The sequence below is a fragment of the Pseudophryne corroboree genome, chromosome 2 (assembly GCF_028390025.1).
Source record: "Pseudophryne corroboree isolate aPseCor3 chromosome 2, aPseCor3.hap2, whole genome shotgun sequence".
NCBI lineage: Eukaryota > Metazoa > Chordata > Amphibia > Anura > Myobatrachidae > Pseudophryne > Pseudophryne corroboree.
In genome coordinates, this window is record NC_086445.1 from 110,598,434 (window position 1) to 110,611,852 (window position 13,419).

General features: G+C 48.5%; 1 protein-coding gene across 3 annotated transcripts in view; it reads right to left on the reverse strand.

The window, feature by feature from the left end:
• Positions 1-13,419, reverse strand: part of ATM (ATM serine/threonine kinase) — a 434,777-nt gene that overhangs the window by 185,926 nt on the left and 235,432 nt on the right. For all 3 annotated transcript variants that reach the window (XM_063951603.1, XM_063951598.1, XM_063951604.1), the window contains exon 34: positions 1,021-1,192. In XM_063951603.1, coding sequence (XP_063807673.1) covers positions 1,021-1,192 — 172 coding nt within the window. The remainder of the gene's footprint in view (positions 1-1,020; positions 1,193-13,419) is intronic.

The following is a 13,419-nucleotide window of genomic DNA, read 5'->3' on the forward strand; positions in this document are numbered from 1 at the left end:
AGTGCAGTGTGGCGGCCATTTTCACGGTGATTCATGCATGAGCAGTATATATGTCCCTGGGAATGAGGCACAGGTGCCATTTTCCCGGAGACCTGCACAAAGTCAGAGTCTACAGCGCTGCAGGCGCTGACAGAGGGGAGGGGGCTGCAAGGAGCCTGCACACTGGCCACCTCCTCTATTCATCCGCCCCTGCTCTGGGCCACATAGCAATGGCACTCCTTGCACCATTATTGCTACGCCCATGCTCCTCACATCATTACACACAATGCTCTACTATTTACACCAGCTGCTATATAACACACCACACTTTCTTACTACGTTTTTGCTTTTACTCACAACTGCACTTAAATAGATTAACTGCATTAAACGCTATCCTCATAATACCACCACCTTCACTGTAACACCAGTTTTGGCTTATTGCAGTAAGGGTACAACTTACCCAAACACACACTTTATGTATACAGTAAGTTGGAAAGACTGCCATAACAATGACAGATCATTCGATGAGAGGAAGCAATCTGCCGCACCTTCATTTTTAACTTCAATTAGTCCAGGGACTATGCAGGGGGCTCTCAGCTACAGTAAGTAAGTAGTTCAGATAATGTAATCCTTCTGACACAGTAAGAGTTATAGGCCCTACACACTGGCCGATAATCCTCAGAGATATAAACGATCTCGTTCATTATTGTACGAGATAACGTTCATATCTTTGAGTGTGGAGGCACCAGTGATGAACGATGCGCGGCCGCGCGCTTGTTCATCGCTGGTGCCCCGTCACCTGTGCATGCAGGCCAATATGGACGATCTCGTCCAGATTTGCCTGCACTTCAATGGAGCCGGGTGACGGGGCGAGTGAAGAAACTTCACTCCCCCCCTGTCACTGCCGCCCCCCCCCCCCCCCCGCCGCGTCGCCTGTCGGCTGTATATGCCGTCGGGCAGCTCGGCGGCGGATCTTTAAATGTGTAGGGCCCTTAAGTATAAGACTGTAAGAGAGAAGAGGAATAGGCTGGAGATACGCACCAGTGATCTGTCAGGGCGTTATTTATTAATGTCAGAATAAGGAGCAGACAATGAAGTTCCTTGTCTTGTAGAACATCCACAGCTCTGTCACAGAGCAAATCTTTCCTGTGCTGTAGGGCTATAGTGCAAAAGTCAACAGGTCCCAGTTCTCCCAGGCAGCTCCCTACTGCTTCTGCAAATGGAAATAGATATTTTTTATACGTCCTTAGAGAACACTGGAATCATGAAAGACTAAAATGACAGCTGACAGATGCGGAAATAAATGTATACAAATAAAATAAAATACAAGTTCAACTGAAAGAAAAAAGAAAAGAAAACAAGCCTTTACTTTACTATAATCTTTCTTTTAAAGGTCTACATACAGTTTATATATTTCTCATCAATATTGTATATGTATGTATGTGATCTGTAATATTTTACATTTAAACAGGGGGGTGGGCAGGGGTGTAGCCAGTACTTTGTGGGCCCTGTAGCAATATTTTGAAGGGGCCCTTGTCCAAATGTTTCTAGCGAGACCCCACTCCACAGCAGTTGTTCATTTTATGCACAATAATAGTGCCCTAGTTCTGAGCCAAAGTAGTGCCTAAGTTAATGTTATGCCCCATAGTAGTGCTCTTCATGTATGTCACAGTATAGGGTTGCCAGTACACATTATGCCACACAGTATCCCCAATTCATATTATACAGTGCTCGCAGTTCATTTTATGACACACTACAGTGCCACAGATCATATTATGCCACAATATAGTGCCTCCACTTCATATTGTGCCACACTACAGCATCCCAGTTCATATTATGTAAAAGTATAATGTCCTCCAATTCATTTTATACCACATTATAATGTGCAGGTCCAGGGGCATAACTAAATATATTGTAGGCCCCAAGGAAAATGCTTAAAAGGGCCCCTATGTATCTACCAATGGTGAAAAATGAATATAACATTTTTATCTTTGACAGGGAAGGTGGGCCCCTCTAATTCTGGGCCCCATAGCAGCTGCACTCCCTGCGCCTATGGTAGCTACGTCCTTGGGGGTGGGGTATAATAAAAAAAAAAAAACAATTGTTGTGGGATGTGTTGCAACTAATGAATGATGTTTCAACCATTTAAATAGTTTATGGAAAAGAAAATAAGAATTTACTTACCGATAATTCTATTTCTCGGAGTCCGTAGTGGATGCTGGGGTTCCTGAAAGGACCATGGGGAATAGCGGCTCCGCAGGAGACAGGGCACAAAAGTAAAGCTTTTACAGGTCAGGTGGTGTGTACTGGCTCCTCCCCCCATGACCCTCCTCCAGACTCCAGTTAGGTACTGTGCCCGGACGAGCGTACACAATAAGGGAGGATTTTGAATCCCGGGTAAGACTCATACCAGCCACACCAATCACACCGTACAACTTGTGATCTAAACCCAGTTAACAGTATGATAACAGAGGAGCCTCTGAAAGATGGCTTCCTAAACAATAACCCGAATTAGTTAACAATAACTATGTACAAGTATTGCAGATAATCCGCACTTGGGATGGGCGCCCAGCATCCACTACGGACTCCGAGAAATAGAATTATCGGTAAGTAAATTCTTATTTTCTCTATCGTCCTAAGTGGATGCTGGGGTTCCTGAAAGGACCATGGGGATTATACCAAAGCTCCCAAACGGGCGGGAGAGTGCGGATGACTCTGCAGCACCGAATGAGAGAACTCCAGGTCCTCCTTTGCCAGGGTATCAAATTTGTAAAAATTTACAAACGTGTTCTCCCCTGACCACGTAGCTGCTCGGCAGAGTTGTAATGCCGAGACCCCTCGGGCAGCCGCCCAAGATGAGCCCACCTTCCTTGTGGAGTGGGCCTTTACAGATTTAGGCTGTGGCAGGCCTGCCACAGAATGTGCAAGTTGGATTGTGCTACAGATCCAACGAGCAATCGTCTGCTTAGACGCAGGAGCACCCATCTTGTTGGGTGCATACAATATAAACAACGAGTCAGATTTTCTGACTCCAGCTGTCCTTGCAATATATATTTTTAATGCTCTGACAGCGTCCAGTAACTTGGAGTCCTCCAAGTCACTTGTAGCCGCAGGCACTACAATAGGCTGGTTCAGATGAAATGCTGACACCACCTTAGGGAGAAAATGCGGACGCGTCCGCAGCTCTGCCCTATGTCGAATGGAAAATTAAATAAGGGCTTTTATAAGACAAAGCCGCCAGTTCAGATACTCTCCCGGCCGAAGCCAGGGCCAGTAACATAGTCACTTTCCATGTGAGATATTTCAAATCCACATTCTTTAGTGGTTCAAACCAATTGGATTTGAGGAAATCTAAAACTACATTTAGATCCCACGGTGCCACCTTAGGCACCACAGGAGGCTGTATATGCAGTACTCCTTTGATAAAAATCTGGACCTCAGGGACTGAGGCCAATTCTTTTTGGAAGAATATTGATAGGGCCGAAATTTGAACCTTAATAGATCCCAATTTGAGACCCATAGACAATCCTGATTGCAGGAAATGTAGGAAAACGACCCAGTTGAAATTCCTCCATCGGAGCACTCCGCTGCTCGCACCACGCAACATATTTTCGCCAAATACGGCGATAATGCTTCGCGGTGACTTCCTTCCTTGCCTTTATCAAGGTAGGAATGACTTCTTCTGGAATGCCTTTTCCTTTTAGGATCTGGCATTCAAACGCCATGCCGTCAAACGCAGCCGCGGTAAGTCTTGAAAAAGACAAGGACCCTGCTGAAGCAGGTCCCTTCTCAGAAGTAGAGGCCACGGATCGTCCGTGACCATCTCTTGAAGTTCCGGGTACCAAGTCCTTCTTGGCCAATCCGGAGCCACTAGTCTTACTCCTCTTTGCCGTATAATCCTCAATACCTTTGGTATGAGAGGCAGAGGAGGAAACACATATACCGACTGGTACACCCAAGGTGTTACCAGCGCGTCCACAGCTATTGCCTGCGGATCTCTTGACCTGGCGCAATACCTGTCCAGTGTTTTGTTGAGGCGAGACGCCATCATGTCCACCATTGGTTTTACCCAACGGTTTAATAGCATGTGGAAAACTTCTGGATGAAGTCCCCACTCTCCCGGGTGAAGGTCGTGTCTGCTGAGGAAGTCTGCTTCCCAGTTGTCCACGCCCGGGATGAATACTGCTGACAGTGCTATCACGTGATTCTCCGCCCAGCGAAGGATCCTGGCAGCTTCTGCCATTGCCCTCCTGCTTCTTGTGCCGCCCTGTCTGTTTACATGGGCGACTGCCGTGATGTTGTCCGACTGGATCAACACCGGTCTTCCTTGAAGCAGAGGTTCCGCCTGGCTTAGAGCATTGTAGATTGCTCTTAGTTCCAGAATGCTTATGTGAAGAGACTTTTTCAGGCTCGACCACACTCCCTGGAAATTTCTTCCCTGTGTGACTGCTCCACAGCCTCTCAGGCTGGCATCCGTGGTCACCAGGATCCAATCCTGCATGCCGAATCTGCGGCCCTCCAATAGATGAGCCTCCTGCAACCACCACAGAAGGGATACCCTTGTCCTCGGCGACAGGGTTATCCGCAGGTGCATCTGAAGATGCGACCCTGACCATTTGTCCAACAGATCCCTTTGCATGGAATCTGCCGAAAGGGATTGCTTCGTAAGAAGCTACCATTTTTTCCCAGGACTCTTGTGCATTGATGTACAGACACCTTTCCTGGTTTTAGGAGGTTCCTGACCAGGTCAGATAACTCCTTGGCTTTTTCTTCGGGAAGAAAAACCTTTTTCTGAACTGTGTCCAGAATCATCCCCAGGAACAGCAGACGAGTTGTCGGCATTAATTGGGATTTTGGAATATTCAGAATCCATCCGTGCTGCTTTAGCACCTCTTGAGATAGTGCTAAACCCATCTCTAGCTGTTCTCTGGACCTTGCCCTTATTAGGAGATCGTCCAAGTATGGGATAATTAATACGCCTTTTCTTCGAAGAAGAAATATTATCTCGGCCATTACCTTTGTAAAGACCCGAGGTGCCGTGGACAAACCAAACGGCAGCGTCTGAAACTGATAGTGACAGTTTTGTACAACGAACCTGAGGTACCCCTGGTGTGAGGGGTAATTGGAACGTGGAGATACGCATCCTTGATGTCCAAGGATACCATAAAGTCCCCTTCTTCCAGGTTCGCTATCACTGCTCTGAGTGACTCCATCTTGAACTTGAACTTCTTTATGTACAGGTTCAAGGACTTCAGATTTAGAATAGGCCTTACCGAGCCATCCGGCTTCGGTACCACAAATAGAGTGGAATAATACCCCTTCCCTTGTTGCAGAAGAGGTACCTTGACTATCACCTGCTGAGAATACAGCTTGTGAATGGCTTCCAAAACCGTCTCCCTTTCTGAGGGGGACGTTGGTAAAGCAGACTTCAGGAAACGGCGAGGTGGCTCTGTCTCTAATTTCAACCTGTACCCCTGAGATATTATCTGCAGGATCCAGGGATTTACCTGCGAGTGAGCCCACTGCGCGCTGTAATTCTTGAGACGACCGCCTACCGCCCCCGAGTCCGCTTGCGAAGCCCCAGCGTCATGCTGAGGCTTTTGTAGAAGCCGGGGAGGGCTTCTGTTCCTGGGAAGGAGCTGCCCGTTGCTGTCTCTTCCCTCGTCCTCTGCCTCGTGGCAGATATGAATAGCCCTTTGCTCTCTTATTTTTAAAGGAACGAAAGGGCTGCGGTTGAAAGGTCGGTGCCTTTTTCTGTTGGGGAGTGACTTGAGGTAGAAAGGTGGATTTCCCGGCCGTAGCCGTGGCCACCAAATCCGATAGACCGACCCCAAATAACTCCTCTACGCATCGCCTGTCCACTGTCGTGTCCATAAAGCTCTTCTGGCCGAAATGGACATAGCACTTACCCGTGATGCCAGTGTGCAGATATCTCTCTGTGCATCACGCATATAAAGAAATGCATCCTTTATTTGTTCTAACGACAGTAAAATATTGTCCCTGTCCAGGGTATCAATATTTTCGACCAGGGACTCTGACCAAACTACCCCAGCACTGCACATCCAGGCAGTCGCAATAGCTGGTCGTAGTATAACACCTGCATGTGTGTATATACCTTTTTGGATATTTTCCATCCTCCTATCTGATGGATCTTTAAGTGCGGCCGTCTCAGGAGAGGGTAACGCCACTTGTTTTGATAAGCGTGTTAGCGCTTTGTCCACCCTAGGAGGTGTTTCCCAGCGCTCCCTAACCTCTGGCGGGAAAGGGTATAAAGCCAATAACTTCTTTGAAATTAGCAGTTTTTTATCGGGGCACCCCACGCTTCATCACACACGTCATTTAATTCTTCTGATTCGGTAAAAACTACTGGTAGTTTTTTCACACCCCACATAATACCCTGTTTAGTGGTACCTGTAGTATCATCTAAATGTAACATCTCCTTTATTGCCAAAATCATATAACGTGTGGCCCTACTGGAAAATACGGTTGATTCGTCACCTTCACCACCGGAATCAGTGCCTGTGTCTGGGTCTGTGTCGACCGACTGAGGCAAGGGGCGTTTTACAGCCCCTGACGGTGTTTGAGGCGCCTGGACAGGCACTAATTGAGTGTCCGGCCGCCTCATGTCGGCAAACGACTGCTTAAGCGAGTTGACGCTATCCCGTAATTCCACAAATAAAGGCATCCATTCTGGTGTCGACCCCCTAGGAGGTGACATCCTCATATTTGGCAATTGCTCCGCCTCCACACCAATAACGTCCTCATACATGTCGACACACACGTACCGACACACAGCAGACACACAGGGAATGCTCTATACGAAGACAGGACCCACTAGCCCTTTGGGGAGACAGAGGGAGAGTCTGCCAGCACACACCAAAAAGCGCTATATATGACAGGGATAGCCTTATGATTAAGTGCTCCCTTATAGCTGCTTTTATATTAATATATTGCCATTTATTTTGCCCCCCCTCTCTGTTATACCCTGTTTCTGTACTGCAGTGCAGGGGAGAGACCTGGGAGCCTTCCTGACCAGCGGAGCTGTGACAGAAAATGGCGCCGTGTGCTGAGGAGATAGGCCCCGCCCCTTTTTCGGCGGGCTCGTCTCCCGCTATTTAGTACATTTAGGCAGGGGTAAATATCTCCATATAGCCTCTGGGGCTATATGTGAGGTATTTTTAGCCTTTTTAAAGGTTTTCATTTGCCTCCCAGGGCGCCCCCCCCCAGCGCCCTGCACCCTCAGTGACTGCCGTGTGAAGTGTGCTGAGAGGAAAATGGCGCACAGCTGCAGTGCTGTGCGCTACCTTAAGAAGACTGCAGGAGTCTTCAGCCGCCGATTCTGGACCTCTTCTTGCTTCAGCATCTGTGAGGGGGCCGGCGGCGTGGCTCCGGTGACCATCCAGGCTGTACCTGTGATCGTCCCTCTGGAGCTTCATGTCCAGTAGCCAAGAAGCCAATCCATCCTGCACGCAGGTGAGTTCACTTCTTCTCCCCTCTGTCCCTCGTTGCAGTGATCCTGTTGCCAGCAGGAATCACTGTAAAATAAAAAACCTAAGCTAAACTCTCTAAGCAGCTCTTTATGAGAGCCACCTAGAATTGCACCCTTCTCGGCCGGGCACAAAAATCTAACTGGAGTCTGGAGGAGGGTCATGGGGGGAGGAGCCAGTACACACCACCTGACCTGTAAAAGCTTTACTTTTGTGCCCTGTCTCCTGCGGAGCCGCTATTCCCCATGGTCCTTTCAGGAACCCCAGCATCCACTTAGGACGATAGAGAAAACAGAAAATACAACACATGGGGGTATAGTCAATTAAAGTCGGATCCATTCAGACATGTATTTGTCGGAATGGATCCGACAACCCCTATTCAATCCCATCTTAATTCGACTTTTTCAAGTCGAATTTAGATGGGATGCAGAGGAGGAGAAGGGGGGCGAGCCGCGGGGGGACACCCGGCGGCGGGCATACAGGAGAGATCAGCGCTACTACAGCAAGATGTCACTCAGCCGCCCGACCTCACGGCAGCTAACACCCGGCTCCAGCAGCGTGGTGGAGCCGGGTGGAAGCTGTCGTGAGGTCGGGCGGCTGAGTGACATCCAGCTGCAGTGCTACAGTAGCGCTGATCTCCCTGTATGCCCGCCGGCTGTCCCCACCCGTCTCCCTGCGGCTCCCCCCCTCGCCTCCTCTGGGTCCGCATCTCAGTCCATCATCATTTTGATGTCGGACTGAGATGGTCAAAAAAGGGGACAAAACCTGTCGGATTTGGCCCCGTTTTCGACATCAACACGTGGATCGGCAGCTATTACGCCGATCCACGTGGTTTTCGACAAGTCGAATTTATCAACTTCTCGAAAAATTTAGCAAAATACTGAACAGGTCGAATCAGGATTCGACCTTTAAAAGTCGAACACTGCCGTCTTTTCGACAGACGGCAGTCTTCGACTTCAATTGAATATACCCCCTGGTCTGTTTTTATAAAAAAATAAGATTTTAAACCTACCGGTAAATATTTTTCTCGTAGTCCGTAGAGGATGCTGGGGACTCCGTAAGGACCATGGGGATAGACGGGCTCCGCAGGAGACATGGGCACTTTAAGAAAGACTTTGACTCTGGGTGTGCACTGGCTCCTCCCTCTATGCCCCTCCTCCAGACCTCAGTTAGAGAAACTGTGCCCAGAGGAGATGGACAGTACGAGGAAAGGATTTTTGTTAATCCAAGGGCAAGATTCATACCAGCCACACCAATCACACCGTACAACTAGTGATAAACTATCTAGTCAACAGTATGAAACAACAACATAGCATCGGTTCACAACCGATGAACTATAACATAACCCTTATGTAAGCAAAAACTATATACAAGTCTTGCAGAAGTAGTCCGCACTTGGGACGGGCGCCCAGCATCCTCTACGGACTACGAGAAAAAGATTTACCGGTAGGTTTAAAATCTTATTTTCTCTAACGTCCTAGAGGATGCTGGGGACTCCGTAAGGACCATGGGGATTATACCAAAGCTCCCAAACGGGCGGGAGAGTGCGGATGACTCTGCAGCACCGATTGAGCAAACATGAGGTCCTCCTCAGCCAGGGTATCAAACTTATAGAACTTTTCAAAGGTGTTTGACCCCGACCAAGTAGCTGCTCGACACAACTGTAGTGCCGAGACGCCTAGGGCAGCCGCCCAAGAAGAGCCCACCTTCCTAGTGGAATGGGCCTTAACCGATTTTGGTAACGGCAATCCTGCCGTAGAATGCGCCTGCTGAATCGTGTTACATATCCAGCGAGCAATAGTCTGCTTAGATGCAGGAGCACCAAGCTTGTTGGCAGCATAAAGGATAAACAGAGCCTCTGTTTTCCTAACACGAGCCGTTCTGGCCACGTAAATTTTCAAAGCCCTGACCACATCAAGTGACTCGGAATCCTCCAAGTCACGCGTAGCCACAGGCACGACAATAGGTTGGTTCATATGAAAAGAGGAGACCACCTTTGGTAGGAATTGAGGACGAGTTCGCAATTCCGCCCTATCCATATGAAAAACCAGATAAGGGCTTTTATGTGATAAAGCCGCTAGTTCCGAAACTCTCCTAGCCGAAGCTAAGGCCAACAACATGACCACCTTCCAAGTGAGATATTTTAACTCCACCGTTTTGAGTGGTTCAAACCAATGGGGCAGATGTATTAACCTGGAGAAGGCATAAGGAAGTGATAAACCAGTGATATGTGCAAGGTGATAACACACCAGCCAATCAGCTCCTAACTGTTAATTTACATATGGGAGCTGATTGGCTGGTGTGTTTATCATCTTGCACTTAACACTGGTTTATCACTTCCTTATGCCTTCTCCAGGTTAATACATCTGCCCCAATGTGACTTAAGGAAACTTAACACCACGTTAAGGTCCCAAGGCGCCACCGGAGGTACAAAAGGAGGCTGAATATGCAGTACTCCCTTCACAAACGTCTGTACTTCAGGAAGGGAAGCCAATTCTTTTTGAAAGAAAATGGATAAGGCCGAAATCTGAACCTTTATAGATCCTAATTTTAGGCCCAAATTCACTCCAGTTTGTAGGAAGTGAAGGAGACGACCCAGATGGAATTCTTCCGTAGGAGCATTCCTGGCCTCACACCAAGAAACATACTTTCGCCATATTCGGTGATAATGTTTTAATGTCACGTCCTTCCAAGCCTTTATTAGCGTAGGAATGACCTCATCCGGAATACCTTTTTCCGCTAGGATCCGGCGTTCAACCGCCATGCCGTCAAACGCAGCCGCGGTAAGTCTTGGAACAGACAGGGCCCCTGTTGCAGCAGGTCTTGTCTTAGAGGAAGAGGCCACGGATCTTCTGTGAGTAACTCCTGCAGATCCGGATACCAGGTCCTTCGTGGCCAATCTGGAACAATGAGGATTGTTCTCACTCCTCTTTGTCTTATTATTCTCAACACCTTGGGAATGAGAGGAAGAGGAGGAAATACATAGACCGACCGATACACCCACGGTGTCACCAGGGCATCCACAGCTACAGCCTGAGGATCTCTTGACCTGGCGCAATACCTTTTTAGCTTTTTGTTGAGACGGGACGCCATCATGTCTATTTGGGGCAGTCCCCACCGACTTGCGATCTGCGCGAAAACTTCCTGATGAAGTCCCCACTCTCCCGGGTGCAGATCGTGTCTGCTGAGGAAGTCTGCTTCCCAGTTGTCCACTCCTGGAATGAACACTGCTGAAAGTGCGCTGACATGATTTTCCGCCCAGCGAGGAATCCTGGTGGCTTCTGCCATTGCCACTGCTCCTTGTGCCACCCTGGCGGTTTACATGAGCCACTGCGGTGACATTGTCTGACTGAATCAGTACTGGTTTGCCGCGAAGTAATGCCTCCGCTTGACGTAGGGCGTTGTATATGGCCCTCAACTCCAGGACGTTGATGTGGAGACAAGTCTCTAGACTTGACCAAAGACCTTGGAAATTTCTTCCCTGTGTGACTGCTCCCCAACCTCGGAGGCTTGCGTCCGTGGTCACCAGGATCCAGTCCTGAATGCCGAACCTGCGGCCCTCTAGGAGGTGAGCACTCTGCAGCCACCACAGGAGAGATATCCTGGCTCTGGGAGACAGGGTGATTCGCCGATGCATAAGAAGATGTGACCCGGACCACTTGTCCAGCAGGTCCCATTGGATAGTTCTCGCATGGAACCTGCCGAAGGGAATGGCTTCGTATGATGCCACCATCTTCCCCAGGACTCGAGTGCAGTGATGCACAGACACCTGTTTTGGCTTCAACAGGTTCCTGACCAGAGTCCTGAGTTCCTGAGCTTTTTCCGTCGGAAGAAAAACCCTTTTCTGGTCCGTGTCCAGAATCAAGCCCATGAAGGTCAGACGCGTCGTAGGAACCAGCTGCGACTTCGGGATATTGAGAATCCAGCCGTGTTGCTGTAACACCTTCAATGACAGTGACACGCTGTCTAGTAACTTCTCTCGAGATCTCGCCTTTATGAGGAGATCGTCCAAGTATGGGATAATTGTGACACCTCGCTTGCGCAGGATCACCATCATTTCCGCCAATACCTTGGTGAAAATCCTCGGGCCGTGGAAAGCCCAAAACGGCAACGTCTGAAATTGGTAATGACAATCCTGTACAGCAAATCTCAGGAACGCCTGATGAGGTGGAAATATTGGAACATGAAGGTACGCATCCTTTATGTCTAGGGAAACCATAAAATCCCCCCCTTCCAGGCTGGCGATGACCGCTCTGAGTGATTCCATCTTGAACTTGAACCTTTTCAAGTATAGGTTCAGGGATTTGAAATTTAAAATGGGTCTGACCGAACCATCCTGTTTCGGGACCACAAACAGAGTTCAGTAATATCCCCTCCCTTGTTGCGGTAGGGGAACTTTGACTACCACTTGTTGAAGGTACAATTTTTGAATTGCATTTAACACTAAATCTCTCTCCGAGGGAGAAGCCAGCAGAGCCGATTTGAAAAACCGGCGAGGGGGGACCTCTTCGAATTCCAGCTTGTATCCCTGAGAAACAATTTCTATTGCCCAGGGATCCACCTGTGAATGAACCCAGATGTGGCTGAAAAGTCGAAGACATGCCCCCACTGGAGCGGACTCCCTCAGGTGAGCCCCAGCGTCATGCGGTGGACTTTGCAGAGGCCGGAGAGGACTTCTGTTCCTGGGAACTAGCTGTGTGCAGCTTTTTTCCTCTGCCCTTACCTCTGGCAAGAAAGGACGACCCACATACTTTCTTGCTTTTATTCGAACGAAAGGACTGCATTTGATAATGAGGCGCTTTCTTAGGCTGTGAGGGAACATAAGGCAAAAAATTCGATTTACCTGCCGTAGCTGTGGAGACGAGGTCCGAGAGGCCTTCTCCAAATAACTCCTTACCCTTGTAAGGCAAAAACTCCATATGCCTCTTAGAGTCGGCATCACCCGTCCACTGTCGGGTCCATAAGACTCGCCTAGCAGAAACAGACATAGCGTTTATTCTAGAACTTAGTAAACAAATGTCTATTTGAGCATCCCTCATATACAACACAGCATCTTTTATATGCCCTAGGGTCATTAAGATGGTATCCTTATCTAAGGTTTCAATCCCCGCTGATAAGGAATCTGTCCATGCTGCGACAGCACTACAAACCCAGGCCGACGCCATTGCCGGTCTAAGTAATGTACCAGAATGTGCATAAATGGACTTCATGGTAACTTCCTGCTTGCGATCAGCAGAATCCTTAAGAGTAGCCGTATCTTGGTATGGCAACGCTATCTTTTTTGATAAGCGTGTCAATGCCTTGTCCACCTTAGGAGAGGATTCCCATCGTATTCTATCCTTTTGCGGGAAAGGATACGCCATAAGAATCCTTCTGGGAACCTGCAGTCTCTTATCTGGGGTTTCCCAAGCCTTTTCACATAATTCGTTCAGCTCATGTGAGGATGGAAAGGTGACCTCAGGCTTTTTACCTTTATACATGTATAACCTCGTGTCAGGGACAGGGGGTTCCTCTGTGATATGCAAAACCTCTTTTATTGCAATGATCATATATCGAATACCCTTAGCCACTCTTGGCTGTAATTATGCATCATCGTAGTCGACACTGGAGTCTGAATCCGTGTCGGTATCTGTGTAAACTATTTGGGATAGTGTGCACTTCTGAGACCCCGAAGGTCCCGGCGACATTGGGACAGGCATGGTTTGACTTCCTGACTGTTCCCTAGCCTCAGCTTTGTCTAATCTTTCGTGCAATAAATTCACATTTGCACTTAAGACATTCCACATATCCATCCAGTCAGGTGTCGGCGCTGCCGACGGGGACCTTACATTCATAAACTCCTCCTCCTCCTTAGGTGAGCCTTCAACCTCATACACGTCGACACACGCGTACCGACACCCCCCCCAAACACAGGGAAGCTCTTTTCTGAAGACAGGTTCCCCACCAGGCCCTT